The following is a 20266-nucleotide window of genomic DNA, read 5'->3' as shown; positions in this document are numbered from 1 at the left end:
AGGGTAAATATCCTGAGGAGAATGTGTAAGGTACAACGTGTGGGTTGTTAAAGAACATCATATGGCTATTAAATCCATGTTATTGGAAGATGGCCTTCGGCACTGATGTGATGTGCACTTGCATGTTCCACTGACATTGCTGGAGATGATGATTCTCACAATATCTATTCCATTTTATTTATTTATTTTTCTAAGAAAGAATTCACTGGATGAAAAATTAAATGTGTAAAATTAAAAATGACATTCATTCTCAGCAAGTTATAGTCTTTTAGCTATAGTGCATGTACAGTGCTTTGCAACAACATAAAATCTTTTTGTTATAAATACTGCTGATGCATTTTCTAGAATTTTTTTCTGTAGTTTCCTTCTGATAGCTTTGGGGCTTCAACTTGAGTGTATGATATTCAAATACTAAATTGAATGAGTTAGAACAAAAAGTATGAAAGTGTTTGATTAATTAAACAGACTAGATTTAAAAACATGATTAGTAAATTCCCTGAATCACAGATAAAATTACATTTAAGAGTCACAACTGACTGGACGAACAGACTTCATGTTTTTCCATTTATCTAAGGTGCTTCACCATAGGCTTCAACACATTCGAGATAACAACCAAGTCCAGTTATCTAAACTATCTAAATAAAAATGTTTAGCATGACCCCAAATTTTGCTCCTTAATGGTTTGACACCATTAAGGGAAAAAATGCTTTGACTAAATGTGGCTTCCCTTGGGGTGCATGCTGACTGTTCAATGTTTTTTCTTCAACAAAACCAGCATTATAAGGTCATGAACATTTCACTTGGAATTCCTTAGGAAGCAGAGGAAGGATGTTTACAACAGGATGGTCAAAGGGCATCGGAGCAGGTCTAAGAAAGCTATAGAAAACGGGGTGATGTTCCTCTTGTTTTGTCACCACACAAATAACTTTTCCATCTGTCTATTTATTTAAATCAGTGCTATTATTAATGTTCTTAACAAATAATGATCCAACTCCCTTAAATGTCTTTTTCCTTGTTAAAAAACAATCATAAATCATAAATGCACAAATCATAAATTATATCAGTGTTGAAATCACAATTCTGGTCAGAAACTAGCTTAATTAATTTTTTATAACAGAGTAACTCCATGGCAAGTCACAGGATTAACACACTTAGTCTATAGCAACAACTTACCCAGGGACTTGTGTGGTTGAAGCTGCACAGAAGCATATTTTAAAAATGCATGTAACTTTTGATGTGATAATGATTTCTGTGAGGAGACATTTATTTAGCATTTATAAATGGAATGTCAGTCACAGACTGTTTGATTAAGTTTTCAGACACAGGAAAGTCTTCAGGATGGAGGGCCTTGTGGTTTCTAGGTAACATGACAAGCTGCATGTTTTTTCTAATTAACTTCAAGAGAGAAAAAGAGTAAGAGTGGTTCGTAAAGGAATGTCTTTTTATAGCTGTTACGCTGTAAGTGATATCTAACCTGTTTTCTGGCTGTTCCACGGACTGAAACATACAACTAAATATGGATACAATGTGTGACGTGCTTCTTTAATAAATAATTAATTGTTAGTGTTAGTGCTGTCTTATAAAAGGTATAAATCATGACAGGTGTGCTGTTATAGTTAAGGAATTCATCACTCATCATCAAGCACAGACATAAAATGCCCTGACATGCATTGGCACCCTCAGAATCTGAAGAACAGATGCAACCCAAAACCTTGAATGCACATGCATGCGTTACCTAAGTACTGTTTCTGAACGCCAGCTCTTCCTGACTGCCCAGATGATTATCAATCATGCTAGTGGCTCCACTCATCTGTTTCTTTATAATTTACCCCCATTGGGAATGTTGCAGCTCTGCTTTGGGAGTTTGCCAAGCAGGGTTTGGTGGGGGGTCAGTGGCTGGAAAGAAAGAAACCTCTTGGCCCTTCTGTTCAAGGAATGCATGGCTTGTAGCGAGATGCCTACCTGTCTGTCTGTCAGCAGGTGTCCATTTCAGCACGGCTGTGCATTCCGACACTCCAAGACTGGCCACTTGGGGCAGAACTTGGTTCCCCTAGAGTACATATATCAATCTCAGGCCTGGCTACAACTAGGCATGAACCCCGTGTTGTTCACTGATCCAAGACAAGCTTCGTTTACCTAAGGCCTAGTTTCTTTGAATGATGATCTAGTTTCAGCTCAGCAATAAATTGGTTTAAGATGAAAGAGAAGCTTTAGCTTGGAACAAGCTGTGTCATACTGTAGGTCATTCCTGCTAACCTTTGTTACTGAGACTTTTACACACAGTTTTTTCAGATCTTAATTTTTAATGAGAAAACATTTTATGTTCAACCTGTTCACCATCATATTCATCTGAGAAATGTGAAACAAATACATCTCCTGACCCTGGAATTGCTTTGTGTTCTGTAACCCAATCATCAAGCACTTCCAGCATCTCTCTGAGGAATATCAGTTCATTACACAGTTCAAGATTCCAAACACTCAATCAGGGATTAAGTGTCTGAAAAGAGAAACTGTGGGCAGTGAGTGGAAAGCTTCTGGGCTTCGAGGCTGTCTATTGTTACAGGAAAGCCTTTGTGCAGAGAACTGGTAGAGTATGGAACAGCGCCAGTCCATGGAGGACTAACCATTCTCCCATACTGGTTTCATGGTGCTCAGTAAGCACACAGAGCACTGGGAATTAGAGCAGAAAGGAACCGGGTCTCAATTCACACTTTATCTCTTTGCCTATTCTCCTTAATTCAGTAGAGTAAACTGCTGTTTGGGTACTTAATTCCCCCATCTGCTACTTCTCTGTTACCCTCACTGAATTTCACAGTGACATCTGGATTCAGCCTGATTTCACTCTGGAATTGAATGGAACCATTCTGATTGGTTTGTGCACCACATGTGGAGGAAGAAGGCAATAATTCCCATCCTGTGATGTCTCTGCAATTATTTGATTTGGTAGTACAAAATGGCTTGTGTTTGAAACATGCTGTACCCCAAATACCACTGGAGTGCTGCTGGTGATACTGGTGCCAATAAATCAAGAAATCTTTCACTTTCACTCTGTACTTCTAACTGTTTCTGGGTTAGAGGTGAAACTTCATTGAAAGCGATATCATAACTCATATAGACATGTTAAATAATATCCTATGACCTTCCCAGTAAACAGATCTAAACCCAATTAAATCTCTATAGGAAATTTTGGACCAGCGTGTTGAGCTGTGTGCTTCACCATCATCACTTGTTTGGGCTCGGTTTCCAGGACTCTTGATGTTGGGCTCTTGAACATGGCTCTTTACCCTGAACTGCTCAGCTATATTTTGCACAAGAACAATTGGCCAAATGTGAATAAAATTGAAAACAATATAATTTATAATTATATAATTGTATATAAAAGATTGACTGGTTGCAAAAAACCTTATGCTCTTGTATAGAAGTAAACACAATCACTGTAGAACACAATAAAAATATAACATTTTCTGCAAATGGACAGTTATATTTACGCCATATTTTGTGTAATTATAGAATTGTGGCATGTTTAGAACCCCTTCCAGTTAACATCTCAAAGCCCCCAACTTGTTAGGTCTTAAGTGACTGATTAAGACTCATTAGGCAGGTCAGGAATTGTCATGAGGAATAATAATTTCAGACTGTAATTTTGTTCATTAGACATACAAACTTCTAACACTAACACTCAACAACCATGGGCTTCTCTAAGCAGCTGACTGAGAATCTGAACATAAAGCTAACTTATGCTTACAAATGTCATTTCTAAATGGAGTAAAAAAAGTAACTGTGGAAGTCATGGCAAAAAAAGAAAGCCGGTATGCTGCACAGAAAGACAAATCAAAATCCCCAAATGACAGCAATGACCTGCAGGAAGGTTTAGCTAAAACAGGAGTGGTGGTGCACTGTTCTACTGTGCATCATTACTTGCACAAACATGATCTGCATGGAAGAGTCATCAGAAGGTCACAGGCAAGGTTTCCTCATTACAAACACGAATGTGTAAGTTATGCAAAACAATATCTAGATACACCAGAGGCATTTTGGAAATGAATGCTGTAAACTGATGACTTGAATATGGATGTAAGAATGGATTCCAGTAAATTCTGCAGGAATTACAGTACATCCTGTAAGCAAATGTGACACAGTCAGTTAAGACTCGAAGAGACTTGCTTCTCAACGATCTAATGATCCTAAACCTACCACAAAATCCAGAATTAACTATACAAGACACACAAGTTTAAGCTTTTGGAATGGCCCTCACAGTCTACTGACCTAAACCTGCACTTACTTGAGCATCATTCATATTCTTTTTTACCATAAACAGGTAGATCTTAAACATGCTGTGTATGCAGGAAATTAATTTAAAATTAATCTAATTACACAATAAAATATATAATCATGTATAATGAGAAAAGGATCAATATCAGTACATAAGTGAATCAGGTAAAGCATCTACAACTAGATGATTCTGACACCAAGCCATGTAAAATCACTTTAAAAGTGTCCAAAGAGAGCTGTTCCTTAGGTTTCAGCTCATAAAGCAAATTATTACAGGCGGTTGGAGCAGCAAATTGAAATGGGGATTTACATGGGGATTCTAAGAGATATCTGTCACGTTTAAGTATCGGTTGTCTTGGGAAAAGCCTGTGTCCAAGTTATCTCAAAGTCCACTTATCATTTTAAAGTCTGACTACCCCCAAAACAGGAGAGAGAGCACAGGAGCATCACAAAATTATTCACAGCGGGTATCAAATTTGGAACTGAATTGTTTATACTCATGTCTGTTCACTGTGTGAAGGTTTTAGACATTTTTAGACTGTTTTACCACAGGGTTTGTTAAAGTGGATCTTTACTTTGCCCTAAAAAAGATAGATAGATGTAGATAGCCAAGGCAATTAAAAGCAAAGAAAAAAGTAAACAAATAAAATACAAAGAAAAAAACTTTTTTTTAGCTATTTTCCAGAATTCAGCCAAAGTATTATATGTCAGGTTTTCCTAAAACACCACACATTTTTCCACACCAACCCATTTTCATGTTTCTTTGGATTAGTAACACTCCAAAATCTTATTCATTCACCATCATGATATTTTTACCACACCTTAATACCACAACAATACATATCCGACTGTGTATTGCTGTATTAATACCATCTATTAAATACCAGTATGTATTTCCAAGGATCCATGGCCAGGCTGGGTGTTAAATTAGGCATTGGTCACTGTATCCTGTACAGAGCCAGAGAGGCTGTAGTGTTAAATCCCAGAGAAAAAGTAGAGAGCTAGAGCTCACTTCCCACATTGTTTTTGGCATCATTTCATCCCAAGACTAACTGGTACTAACACATCCAAAACAAAGAGATTGTATCTCTAGCTCCTTACTCGGATGCATGCTTTTTCTACTTTGCCACAAGTACAGTACTGCTTTACATACGAGACATTCAAACACACATTCAAAGACACATACGTAAGTCTTCTTAATTTAAAGTACCTATACGTTTTGTAAACATCTTTGCTGGATTTCAATCTTTTGATGTTAGTTATTTCTCCCTTAAATTATAATTACCAGGAATCAGATAGGTTGTCAGCAACAGAGCCCTAAAATATAGCTGCGAATATGTTCTTTCTTGCCAGAGCAAACATTTGCCCTACTAATTCCAGTATGGCTCAGTGAAAATGGCCTGCTGACCCTCTGTCAGCCAAGTTGTGATTTGGAACATTGTCAAAACACAAGGGGCCAAGAAAATATGGTGCAGAATGACCTGACAGTGGGCACTGCAAACAGTACTGTAACTACTATGAGAAATATCAAATACTAAAATGGTCTGTCAAATTCTTACTGAACCTCATACATTTCATGTCAGACAGCATGAAGTCAGACCAAGACAACCAGCCACAGCAGCTTGACTAATGAACAATCTTATGTGATTTGTCAGTGTGATACATAATATTAAGTAACACAGGAAAAGCCAGCACTGACTTCATCTAATTGCTCTTACGTACATTTGAATGCATCTTCTTGGTCGTTTCTGTTAAGCTCTGCCACGTTATGCACAGTTTAGAATTAAAATTCCAAATTATAATAATATGATAACGTATGATAAATCCTCTGAGCTAGGATGGGGTGACAAATTAAAGGAAAATTGGTGGCATTGTTTTACCGTAGAGGGCATTTTCTTTGTATGGTCTGGGTCCACTTGTCCATGTGAAGTCCTTACAACTCAATAGAACGTTATTCTGACTGATCACATTTATATTATAATAATAAAAAACTTATTCTAATGGAAGTGTTGGCTTCCAGGATGATTCTGTCCCCTTCCACACTGCATCAGGGCTCAATTAATTATTTGATGAATTCAAAAATATTGTAAATCACAGTCACCATATCACAACCCAAATCTGAGATATCTTGTACAGAGGTGTTAGACAGCACTCTCTGTCACCATGATCATTATTCCAAATGATGTTGTAGTTTTTGGAAGGAGGTTTTTAACCCCTACAGCACAGTTACAGACTATAATAATAATAATAATAATAATAATATATGACTTGGCCATAATATTTGCCAAGTTGCAGTCAAGCTGTTCTGCTTTTTTACTTTAATTTGTCACCCAGTTGTATCACTCTAACTATTTACATTTTTGAAAGTGCTTTACTTTTTTTCTCTTCTAAGCAACATGCTGTGCTTTGAATTTTTGATTAGATTGATTAAGGCAGAAGACCCCCTAGTAGTCTGACTATTGCTTTCACATAAGCTAAATTATGATGATAACATACCAAAGCTGCAAATCATCTTTTAAAGTAATAAATATGAAATTATGTAATAATATGAAATTTGTGCTTTCTCTGTATCTTTTTTTGGGGAGCACTCAATTCCTGAACTCAATACATGATGACAGATATTTAACAGATATCACAAACCAAATACTTTTACCATTAAAAAATTCCAACAAGGCAACAGAAAAATACAGCGTACAGGTAGAAACAACAATTATATTGTAGTTTGTTTAGTAAACATTTTAAAACATTAATCTGTTTTCTCTAAGGTAGATGGTTGTCCTTTCATTTAACTGAGCAGTTATTGGTATGTGCTATCTTGTACATTTTCTCTCAAAATCTACAGAACAGTCTGATAATAGGACTGATAATAGTCCTTGTCCTTGCTGTTCTCAGCTATATAACTTAGGTTTATTCTATACTAAATGTTCTTCTTTCCTTGCTAATTTGTCATGGCTAACTATACCAACACCTACTCGGACGCCATTGTAAACTCATGATAAAACACAGTAGCTATTTTCTGTTCAGCTTTGAAAACTTGCAGTCCTTGGGTTTGTGAGCACAATGGTGATCTTAAGAGACAACCTAAATATCTGGTAAAAGTTTGGCAAAAGCATTTCGAGGTTTTTCCACTAGTAAACTAATATCCTAGCAATTTCACTTGACTGTACATTTTTCATGGGAACAATTTGACCTGGACGTGCAATTCCTAATAAAAGAAGAAATTCACTTCCAAAACCTAAGACTGAAATAACACAATTACTAAACTGAACAAAAAAATATACCACCCAGGTTCTCTTCCCTCACATTTTCAGACTGGTCTTCACTCAACTTTAGACTATATACAGTTATGTGTATACACTGGCCACTCTACCCCTTTGCTATTAGATGAGATTCCCTTCTTCATGGCATGGATTTCACAAGTTGTTGAAAATTCCTTTGGGATTCCTGTGCTGACTAGATTGCATCACATAATTGCTCCATATTTGTCATCTGCACATTCATGCTGCAACCCCCTAGTTCTACCACATCCCAAAGCTGCTCCATTGAATTCCTTGGCCATTAATTTACACTGAACTTATTTCAATGGAACACATTTGAAATGATTTGCACTGTGATATGGTGCATTATCATGTTGCAATTAGTCATTATACAATGGGTAAAAATTGGCCATAAAAGGATACTCATGGTCAGCAACACTTTAAAAGGTTGCAACATTGACATGATGCTCAGTTGGTATTAAGGGGACAAATAAGTGCCAGGAAATCATTTCCCATATCATTATACCACCTGCAGCATCCTAAACTGCTGAGGCAGGTTGGGTCTATGGTTTCATAATGTTTACACCAAATTCTGACCTACCAGCTGCATGTCACAGTAGAAATCGAGATTCCTGAGACCAGACCAGTTATCTTCATCTTCAACTGCCCAGTTTTGAGTGTGACCCACTTTTTTTTTTAAACCTCTCACACCAAGGCATTTCTGCCCATAGAACTTCAGCTCATGTAATGTTTTTTTTTTTTTTAATTATTATTATTTTCACACCATTTTATGCAAACTTCATTTCATGTGGCACCAAATGCCATGGCACAGTCAAATCTACATGAATTTAGGCAATGTGCTGATGCCAAATAATTGGCTGATTAGATAATTATGTTAACGTGCAGGTGTGCAAGTGGCGCTAAGAATGTGTATCACTGTACTTAATGTTGCGTGAAGTAAATATTAGGAAAATTTAATGAGTCCTTTTTATTTTCACACAAATGATTCCCCCAGAAAATACAAAGCTCCATTTGTGAATGAGATTAATATTGATTCCAGTGCTTCCATGTGATTAATGACATAGCCATTGCAGTGCTCATTTCATTTGTTTCCATTCATTGTTAAAAAGGCAATTTTCCCTGTGTGGGTTTTCATTTGTGAAATACTGTGTGCTTTTTCCAGTAAATCACAAGTGTGTGAATTTTCCAGCTCCGCAGGTTTTTTTTTAGAATGCTAGCACTGTTGAATTAGACTGCATTAGATTAGACTGTCTTTCTGACAAAGGGATCTGATAATGATTTTACAATGTGTGATACAATAACAATGTGAAGCATGTAAAGAATTCTGCAGTGATTGTGTGGTGACTGTGCTGTAATTGTTTCTGGCAGAATAGAGAGAGCCAGCTGGGCTGCTGGATACACATATAAAATTGAAACAGTAGAGCCGATTTTGGTTTCAATATATCAACTGGGAAAAATCCCATGAATAGGCAATCACTGCTAAAAAAAAAGAAAAAAAAAAAGAAATTCTTAAACTAGGTGTAGGGTGCCAGCTAGTGGACAGAATCGGCAGCTGCAGGTTCAACAATTTAAACCTGTGGAATAAAAAAAAATCTGGTGATGATAAAATTCTCATTTAACATTTATTGTGTGATAAAAATGTATCTCGGTCAGGTGGTGGATTGTGAGCTCATTCTAGGAACACTGCATGCAAGGCAGGGTCTTGGTGGGACACCAGTCACCTCACACACACATTGCAATAGCATATTCATATGCACACATCTATTTTCTGTAGTGCTTATCCTACACAGTGTCACAAGGTGCCAAATTCAGGGCACAAAGTGGGGGACACCATGGACACAGTTCCAATCCATCACTGGCCACAATGTCACACACACAAACCCTTTTACACACTGTGGAGATGCCATATCTTTGGCCTGGGGAAAAAAACTGGAGTACCCACAAAAAAAACCCCACTGAAGCACAGGAATAACACACAAGCTTCTCTCCTGACATTATTGCCAGAATTATACTCCAAAATCTTAGAAAGCCTGTGGAGGTTATAATAACATAAAAGGGGGACTAAATCTATAATGAAATGTTCAACAAGCACATATGGGTGTGATTGTTCAGGTGTCCACATACTTTTGGCTATATATTGAAGAATATATCTTTATTGTCATAAATATTACAATTATTTACATATTGATATTTTTTTTTAGAAATCTGTCCCAGTTTTATTTTGTTGAGACAAATCAGAAAGGAAAAAAATACATGATGTTTTCACACAGAGATGCTGCTGCATTGAACACACCCCCTTTGTAAAATGCCACACTTGACTTGGCACACTGTGGACACTAGAGTGCTCTGTTGCTGTTTGAGTGAATGAAAAGCCACAAAAATCACTAGGTCCAGGTTGTAATTTTTGCACTAAAACTGCACTATGTGGATGAAATAATATGCTGCTGTATTTTATTTTAGGCAGTAGAAACTGTAGTATGCCTTACAGCATAACTATAAAGCACATTAGTGAGACAATGACCTTGTGCATAAATATGCTCACGAGAAGAAGTTCTGAGTTCTGAGACTTATCAGTTATGTTATAATAATTAACCATTAACTACTGTTATATCACAATTAACTAAAAATATATTATGATGACACATTGGATAGCATTGCTGTCTCACAACTCCAGGGTTCATTCCTGGGTTTAGTCTCTGGATATTGTTTTGCATGTTCTCCTGTGTTTGTTTTAGACTCCTCAGGGTTCTCTAGTTTTCTCCCATTGTCCAACAAAACATGCATATAGATGAGTTAGCCCGTAAGTGTAAATGAGTGCATAAACACCTACAGTATGAGTGCATGGTGCCCTACATTGGACAGGCATCCAATCCAGGGTGAATTCTTCCACCTTAATAGGTCTTGCTCTGAATCTGTAACACCAACCAAGATGAAGTGGTTACTGAAGAAAAAAATGATTGTTCAAGAAATAGCCCTCACCCGAAGAATTCAACAAAAAGCAACACATCACTCTGCACCCTGTACATCAATTTCCTCCCAGAAATCCTATACGAAGACTCATTAACTGTTTCTGTTTATACCTCTTTTATGAGTATGTATGACAAACAGATCTCTTGGGATATGGTTGTTCAACACAATAAAATTTTTTTTTTTTTTTTACAAATGCTGACCAAGCACCTCACCTTAAATTATTTTTAGGACTGCTTTAGTTTAACTTGCCCTTTTTTTTTTGCCATGTTACTATTGTTCATTAGTCCAAAATGTTTTATTATAACCCTGTTTAATTTGCTCTTTTATTATTGTGCTTTCACAGATGTTTATGCACCCTACTTCCTGTTGTATGGGATTCTTACCATCAAAATGATGTAATGATACAATTTTCAATTCTTACAAATGATTATGCAATACCTTTGCATGAGTCATCATAACATAAATAAATAAATAAATAAATAAAATTTACACCGATTGTAGAGAGCTAGACACAGTACACAGTGGCCAGCTAGTAAGATTACATTATACCATCATACATGGAATAACAAATAGCAACTTGCTTTTGCTAAATATGGCACTGCTGTTTTGCCTGCATATGGTGTCTATCAACTTGATATCAGCTCGCAAAAAAGTATACTGTGATATGTAATGTGTATCTCTTAAATATCTTCACCCATTCTATATTTTTTGAGTTTCTGTGGTGAAACTCAAACTGAGTGTGGGACCAATATAGAGGTCAGTCCAGGCCACATGTCTGGCAGCAGGAAGCAGTGAGTGCATGTCAGGCATCTCTACATGGGTTCCAAACACGAGCTTCTCCTTGAAGCCTGCTGTCTAAGGTTACTGCGAAAAAAACTGCGGCAAGCACATTGAACTTCACAGCATACAACTGCCACTTTTCGCACACCACGTGATCAAGATTAGCGTTGCAATATTTGATATTTATTTCCAGAATTTATTGTACGGTTCATTATGCATGAATTATTGAGTGAGGTTTTGGGGAGCGACAGTGCATTGATTTTGATAGGCTGTTACGCAACCTCGTGTCTAATATGTTTTGTAATAAAAAAAAAAGTTTTTTGTGCAGCTACATGCTGCTGATGTGTGTGAAAGGTGTGACTTGTGCGCTAAACAGATACCTGGCAGGCAGAAAATGAATGATTATAGCAGCATTCACTATTGATGACGGTTTCCTGTTGACGGTGCCACATTTCAATATCAACGCATTATTGCATTTAGCTAATGCGTGGATCTGCTCTGCAAAACACCATTCATAATAGTCTTATTCAAAAGCGCAACAGACGCGTCTGACTATGTTCGCAGAAATAAGATGCAGATAGTGATGCATATGGGTGGAGAGAGCAGTCATGATGATGATGATGATGAGTAGCGCGTTCATTCGGAGGCGCACAGTGTTGTGTAGTGTGAACGGACCGTGTGGAATGCATTGCGCTCTTCTCAGCGCGCTCACACGCTCGTGCGCTTTAGAGCTTTGGCCACGCCGCCTGCCCAAGTAGGGATTCGTAACGTCTGGCCACGCCATCTCATTGATCCTTATTTTTGTCCAGTGCATCAACTAGCTCCCAGAAGCCTCCACGAATCAGCCGCTGGTTATCCGGTTATCAGGCTGGGTTTGAATGAGCGCGCGCTAGACGGAGCTGCGCGCAGACACGGACGTCGCTCACAGTTCAGTTTCAGCCTGGGACGCGTCGAAAACAGTTTCAGTCCTTCCCAGTCATTTCTGCTCCTGTCTCTGCATGGTGATTATTTCCATAGTATTGCACGGTTAAAAAAAGAGTTATGAAGGCTTCAGAAGCCACAAATCAGCCCAGGTGCGCTGCGAAAATGGAGAGCGACTCGGGCTTGGGCGGGAAGCGGCATTACCTCAGAACCATCACCGGTGCAATTCCGTTTGTTTTCTCCGTTGCCTCTGTCGCTTTTTGCATCCTCCTTGGGATTCAAACCAGTGACATAAAGAGCAGAATGGTAGATTTAGAAAGCAGCAATGGAGAGCGCCTTTTACACCCGTTTGCTGAGGTTTCCATAGACGAGTTTAACTCAATGGTTCAGGAGAGAGTGGACGAGGTCCTGTCACAGGTAAGTCATCTAAAATTGCGTAGGAAGCGTATGCATTAATATGTCAATTTACTCTTATACACAGCATCTAACCCTTTTATCAGTTTCGCAAATCAGCAAACTCAACGCTTAGTCAACATTTGTTTTGGTTTCTGTTCATTCCATAGCGCTCCTACGAACATTTTGCACGCATAAGGACTGCACGTGAAGTCTCATCTGACTGCAACTGCCCACCAGGTAATCACTAACAATATCAAATCTTCTGTATAATTCAGTAGTGTAAATGAACAATGCAGGATATGACAGATACACGCAAGGCTTTAAGATTTTATCATATTGCGCACATGCTTCTATGTTACTTTGTCAAAGCGCACGGCTCACCAGTGCGCACTGCTAATTCAGAAACTTCTAGTTAAGGGCATTGAGTTGGAAATTGGATCTGCCTGGTGTTTCAGCAGGGCTATTAAATATTCTCGAGGTTTGTTGGCAAATGAGGCGCGTTAATGTGCCACGTGGGGCGCTGATTGACGTTTAGCTCGGCAGGGCTTCCTCTGCTGAACATCCTCTACAAAAAAACAACAAAAAGCGGACTATCATTCAGATGGCAGGATCTGACTCTAGATAATGTTTTTTAATTGCAAAATGAGTGTGTGTGGGAAACGTACGACCAAACCCTTAAGACGGTCTAGAATGTTTTGAAAGATGCAGACAGGTGGATGCTTTTAAGGGTCGGCTTTACTGTACTTCTATAAATACTCTTCTATACATAAAAGTTTTGTGATGGTGGTGTGTGCTTCGGAGTGTGTTATCCTCACACATTCTTGCATCCCCCCCCGCCGTTTTTCCTGAGTGAAACATCTACCTCATTTTGCAGTCTACAGTGAGACACGTTTTAAATTGCATCTGATCTTATAGTAGACTTCCACAGTGCATGCTTCATTTTGTGGGATCCTTGCTGGAAAGCTGAAGTGACCACAAACAGCCTCTGAAAAGAATTGAATGTCTCAGTGCTAGCTGCTCATTTCTACCAGCAGATGGAAACACACATACCTAGAAATAAGAATTAACTTTGAGGAATTTTGAATACATCTGATAGGAAGATGAATAACCTGTGAATAAATTACAGCAGTTTAACGAGGACATTTTATTCTTTGGTCTTTAAAAAAGATAGAATGAGTTTGCATCAGTAGGATCACCAGTTAACTAACACCCTGATTTGATTAGAATGTCTGGAGTAAGAATAAAATAATGTAATAGATCCTTATACTAAGCTCAAAATTTTGTAAACCATATTTAACCATAGTTATGATCATAGCATTATAGCATATTTATCATAGCATAGTATAATATAGTCTATTATGCATTTCTAAGTGTACCTGTAAGTGTTTCTATGTCATTATCAGCATGAATATAGTCTAAAGTATGATTTGCATCAAACTAACTTTCCCCAACACCCTGCCAATAGAATTTATTTGGGAGATAAGTTGTACAAGGCTTGCTGGTGCTGCTCTTTATATTGTCCACACAAACACATACCCAGCCCATGAACTTTAATTCCCTTGTCTTCAGTGGTGGCTGTTTCACTAACGTAGAACAATACTGGGGTGTAAGACAGACTGTAGCTGATTCTAGTATGTATCATGAGACCCCTTTTTTTAACCAAAGTTGATTGAACAGAAATTGCTCAAATGGGTAAAAAAAGAATGTCTGACACAGAGAGAGAAACAGAGAGAGAACACGACTGCATGTGTGTGTGTGTGCGTGTGTGTGTAAGCGAGAGAGAAAGTGAGAGAAATTTGTGGGGGATGAAAGATGCACACCATCAAGGGCTTCAAGGTCATTTAGTGCTTTGTGCATCGTTTACTGGAAGAACAGACAATTTGCTTCAACATCTATTACTATTACAGCATTGCATCTGTCACCAATTTACATAAGCTCAGAAGAATCATGTCTCAAAAAACGACATTAATTGGTTCAGGATTTAGGCTGCTTTATGGTTTCCTGTACATTTATGTCATTCTTCACACTGTGATCAGCATTCCAAATAGTTGTCCGTTGTTTAATGGGCTCTTTAATAAAAACTGCACTCAGCCAGGAGGAGTGCCCAACTACTGAAACACCTATTTTCTTTCTTTCTATCACCATCCCAATGCTTATGACCAACTATTTCTGTGTGTGTGTGTGTGTGTGTGTGTCTCAGTAACGCTTCAAAAACCCTTGGCAGGTCAGATATGCTGGGGACATACTATAATGGAATTTCCCACTGTTTATGTGGTTTTTCCTGAAAGTGGGTGTTGGTTTTGATAGTCAGGAATGTCTACTGGCAACACAAGATTTCTCTTATTTCTTATTTTTTTTGTATTGTTTTAATGTTATCCAACCTTTATCACCATCTTTTCTCATAGCTCATTTTCTCCTCTTCTAAATATTCCTCTGCAATGGCGATACACAAAACAGTGAGAATTCAGGAGGCAGCCAAATGATAGTTGCCATCTATGTTTTATTTTCCCTGAACAAGGACAGCACAAGAAACACTACTGAAACTCAAACACCTAAACTCAAACATGTTTAGAGGATTAATCATTTTCAAGATGTATGTTGTTGTGTCCTTTCTTTAGCTCAACTGGCTGACCTTGTCAGACTAACTGTTGCGTTCCTCAGCCTGTTCCAAACAATTAGGCAGATAATTAATAAGAAGCGTATGGGCTTATCTTGCTGTGTGTTTTTCTCCCACTGAGGGGGTAGAGGAATTACCGGCTGCCAGGTAAAGCGATACAGACATTCAGCGAGAGACAGGAGCCAGCTGCTACTGGTTAGACACCAGCCAGCAGCTGTAGAGCACAAGACGAAGAAGGTTACACATGAGTACAAACATGTTAGTGGGAAAAAATGTGAAAGAGAATGGGATGGATGTCAATTATAGTATGGAGGATTTTCAACAAAAATGGATATTGGAGTCCATTGGAGTGGCAAACCATTTATACACTGTATGTAGTGAAAATGTTCCTGGTGTTATGGAGGTGACACTTGAACTAATGAGCCCCATCTTCTGAAGCAGCCTAGCAATTGCGAGACAGTCTGCATGCGTATATTAGTAGAATGCAATGAAAATGAAGCTCTCAATTTCTCACATATATTTCAGATACAGTGCAATTTATCAGTATTATGGATGTGACATTGCAGTTTACTATCTTGAGAAAACACAATGCATTTTTGCCAAAAACCTGAAGGAGAACATGAACGTAACTTGAATAAACAGAAATCTTTGCAATAGTTGCAAGTGTATGTTTTGTTTCTATATATTACTGAAGAAAATCTACAATTCTGGATGGAATATGTTTGTGAGATAAAACAGCAAAGAAGCCTTAACAGATGACAGAGATCTCCATAACTGTGGGAAAAAAATGATAAACTAAGAATATAAGCTTTAAATGAAATCTTGAACTTTAGCCTTACAGTTAAACCTGCTGTGATAGGTTAAAGATTCAATTACTTGAAAATATTTAACTATAGGACAAAATGGATAATATTTTAAACCTTTTAATCTTATTGTAAGATTAATATGTTTGCATGAATATAGGTTGTCAAGATTGCTGCCTTTCTTCGCTCTGTAAGAGAGCATGGCCTCTTTCCTCAAGTAATAAGAGTGAAAGAAACTGCAGTGGAGGGGTAGCAGGACAAAACAGTTCATTATAAGAGATCAGCCTGAGGATTGATGTATTGAAAAAAGATAAATAACTGAATGAGAGAGATAGAGGTAGAGAAAATAAAGTCTTTCAAATCAAAGAGGCTGTTTGTTGCTGTTGCTTGACTCTTGGCTGCATTCCGTGGATAGTAGACAGGAATCTGTGGGTAGGAGGGAGAGATCTCACCCTCGCCTCTTACCACAGACGATGCTTCCAGGCACATGCAGCGGTTCATAGAGCCACAACACATGTGGTTGCACCCCAATTCACTGGAAGAATGGCTCCACAGTTTTAAATGTCATTGTGCCACTGAAAGGTTGCAGTTTGAATTTGCAGTCAAAATATTGTATGTTTGTAAGATTTTTTTTTTTTAATATATATATATCATCTGCTTCGTTAATAGACAGCTTTAGTAGTAAAAGCCAAGCCTCTGAATTGGCAACTCCAGCAGATAACAAACTGCAGTTTGAATTGTGACATTGTGAATTGTTTTGTCAGAGAACTCATTTAAATGTTAAAGTGTACAGATGGAAAGGGGGTGGAGAGTAACCCATAAATGTCATCATCACTCCCTAGTTTGGCTGACAAGGTTAAGCAAGCATCTGGAAAGCTGGCTGAAGCCATAACTGTGTTAGAATATGACACATAAAGTTGTGTCACATTAGCTTTGTACCTCTGTCTGTGTGGCCCCCCATCTATGACTCACTTGCTTCTTCAACCACATAACCATGACCACTATGTGATCCGTGAAAAAAGACCTCTCTGTTTTCAAGTAGACACAACACTATATTTCTTCCTAGCCCCCACCACTTTTACTCCAAAAAGGAGCTTCCTGCATTGCTCATTCCCACAGGAGGTCAATCTCTCTCAGTTTGGCCATGTCCAGAAGGTGAGTGCTGTGTTCTGGGTCTTTACAAAGGGAAGACCCCTAACCTCACAGGGCACATCTGTGGGAAAGTCTGGATACTAAGCTATTATATTCTCCACATTTCTAGTATGGACCTCAGACAACGCAAAGTCAAAGGAGCCTAGAGGACTTAAAGGACCCTATGATCTATGTGATCCTCTTTTTTGGCTCAGAGCCAGCATATTAAACATAAAAGAGTCATAAGCGATTGATTCAATTTGAAACATCACCATGCTTCCATGTTACAATGTGAAATACATTGTATTGTACTGTCTGTCTTGCACTGTTTGCACACGTTTTCACGTATGCACTTTGTGTAGGTCTGTGTAGTGTACATAGTTCTGTGTTGTTTTATGTAGCACCATGGTCCTGAAGCAAAGTTGTTTCATTTTGCTATGTACTGCACCAGCTGTATATAGTTGAAATGATAATAAAAGCTTCTTGACTTGACTTGAATGTTCATATGTTCATATGGACCGATTTAACAAGCTTCTTAGTTTTTGCTCTTCCACACTGTTCATACTAAAGGTCGTCCATTTCAGTCCTCAGCCAGAATCCTGGACAGTGTGATTGTTTTTCTCCTCCAACACATGGGTGTTTTGAGCCTGTGAATTGCCTTAAATCAACTTTGCTGGAATATAACCCACTAGGAGTATAATAGAATAAAAAAGGTGTATCTAAGGGGTGATTCTGAGTTTGAAGCCATGGGAAAAAAACATATATACACTACCAGTCAAAAGTTTGGACACATCTTCTAATTCCATGGTCTTTCCTGATGTTTATTTCTTTCTACATTGTAAAACAATGCTGAAGGCGGCCGAAATACACAATAATGTCCTTTGAACAGTTAATCTTGAGATATGTCTGCTACTGATGCTCTGTAAAGCCTTCATAACGGCTCTAATCTGAGGTGCTGTTAATTGGTGATTTCTGAGGCTGGTAACTCTAAATGAACTTCTCTGCAGCAGAGGTAAGTTTTGGTCTTGCTTTACTGGGATGGTCTTCATGTGAGCCAGTTTCATCATGGTGCTTGATGGGTTTTGCAAATGCACTTGACAATACTGTTCTTGCAAGAACTATTCCAGAACACCTGACCTTCGTGTCTTAAAATAACAACTGACTGTTTTTTTTTGTCATATGTTGTACATATGGATTACTTAAGTCCATGTGTGTTATTTCATAGTTTTGAAATCTCCAGTATTGTTCTAGAATGTAGAAAATAAATCCCTAAACAAAAAACATTGAATTAAAAGGTAAGGTGTGTCCAAACTTTTGACTGGTAGTGTATATATATATATTAATGAAAGCTATAGAAATGTGGATTGCATACAGTGCAGTTTATTATAAACATGCTCAATAACTTTGTTTTGCTGTAATGACTCATAAAAGGTCAATAAAGGCGATTACAAATTCTCCACATATAAACACCCAAGATGTCAAAAAATCTGTCCTTTATTATGATTAATCACATCTTATTGACTACCAGCTGCTATGGTGAGATACAGGAGTAGAATGATGTTTCTGTTTAAAAGTTACTAGTCTGCTACACTCTAAGCTCAGGGACATTGAGCTGACAGCTGATTAATTTCTAGAGGTCTGGTGTTGGAGAAAAAAAAACAAAAAGAAGATCTGTTTTGATGAGATAAAAAGTTATTTTATTCATATAACTAACATAGTATTTTCCTCATTTTCTGGTGAACTGCCATATTATTATTATTATTATTATTATTATTATTATTATTATTATTATTATTATTATTATTATACTGGTTAATTGAAGATATAAAAATATCTATATATTAAAATATCTAGATAACGAATCCGTGCCATCAGCGCTCATACTGCTTTCTCAAAAACAGTGCTTTGCAGTATAATTGTACAGATCACACAGTGACGTTATTTAGCATATTTTTTCAATCTCTTCCATGATTAATTCCTGGCTATGCCACTGATCGATGACCTTAGATTTAGTAAGTAGGTCTGAGATTGTAATATCCAGTATAGTCAAGAATCCCTGCCCAGAATTGGGTATGTGCGCATTAGCACATGGGGACTGCTTCCACTGTTCAGCACATTACAGTTACTAATGCTTTAAGGACACTCCAGTCAGCAAATATGTAATTTTATATCCACCGGGCATGATCATTACTTGCGTCAGCCATATTGGACTGAGTGCTAGGGGGGAGCTCAAGGCCAAAAGACACAAATCTCACATCTAATATCCATGTAGCCTGAAGCACTAGGTAAAAATTGATGCAGCATCTCTTTGTCACTGACATCTGGAACAGTATTTAGTAATGCTTTAGGTCAAGCTTCTTTGTGTTGGTCTTTAAGCAACGTAACATAAAGATCAGTGTGAAAGTCATCTTATTAATCTGCTTTGACATTTTTCTCTCTAAAGAGTTGACTCACTGATTGTGAACTTGCTGGCATAATGTTGAGAAAGAGTCCACCCCCGAAATATGCTTATCCATGAAATACAAGTATTTTAAAATATGATTATCACATTAGAAAAGGCCATTTCCTCTCAATAATATTGATATTTTAACATCTGTGTTAAGGCAAATTTATTCCTCTCTGCTGCTTTTTTAATGAAATGATGGATACTTCGTGTTTTGGCTTTGAACTCATTAGAAAATTCATTATTCCATTAAGTCTCAAAGGTCGACTTAGTACATGGCATGGTTCACCTGCTAGCACCCCCACCTTTCTTTCTAGATACGAAACATTGAACTCCAAGTCAGCCCTGATGTAACTGTCTCAGATGCATTTTTGCAAGCTGGGCTCAGGTATCAAAACACGTTTCCTGCTGTGATGACATCCATCAAAGAAGACAGCCGTGTTGGTTTTGGTTCAGTTCAGTTTGGTTTGTGTTTTGAGCAGTTGTGGCCAGAGTCTGCTCTCACATGAGACATTTCAAACGACTGATACACGCTAAATCGAAGTCCAGGCACAGCTTAGGATTCTCCCTCAGCTGTTTTAAATATCAGACTCAAATCACTGGATCTTAGAATATGGTTTGACATGAAATGGAACGTTACCAAAGCCGCACCACT

At 37.8% G+C, this 20266-nt stretch overlaps 1 protein-coding gene across 1 annotated transcript in view; it reads left to right on the top strand.

Moving 5' to 3' along the window:
• The first annotated feature begins 11947 nt into the window (after window positions 1-11947).
• LOC131355714 (collagen alpha-1(XXV) chain) overlaps window positions 11948-20266 on the top strand; it is a 145873-nt gene continuing 137554 nt past the window's right edge. The window contains exons 1-2 of the mRNA XM_058394148.1: window positions 11948-12638; window positions 12785-12854. Coding sequence (XP_058250131.1) covers window positions 12342-12638; window positions 12785-12854 — 367 coding nt within the window. The 5' untranslated portion in view covers window positions 11948-12341. The remainder of the gene's footprint in view (window positions 12639-12784; window positions 12855-20266) is intronic.

The sequence above is a fragment of the Hemibagrus wyckioides genome, linkage group LG07 (assembly GCF_019097595.1).
Source record: "Hemibagrus wyckioides isolate EC202008001 linkage group LG07, SWU_Hwy_1.0, whole genome shotgun sequence".
Classification (NCBI taxonomy): Eukaryota; Metazoa; Chordata; class Actinopteri; order Siluriformes; family Bagridae; genus Hemibagrus; species Hemibagrus wyckioides.
Note: the sequence above shows the minus strand (reverse complement) of the source record. Positions and strands in the feature narration are given on the sequence as shown.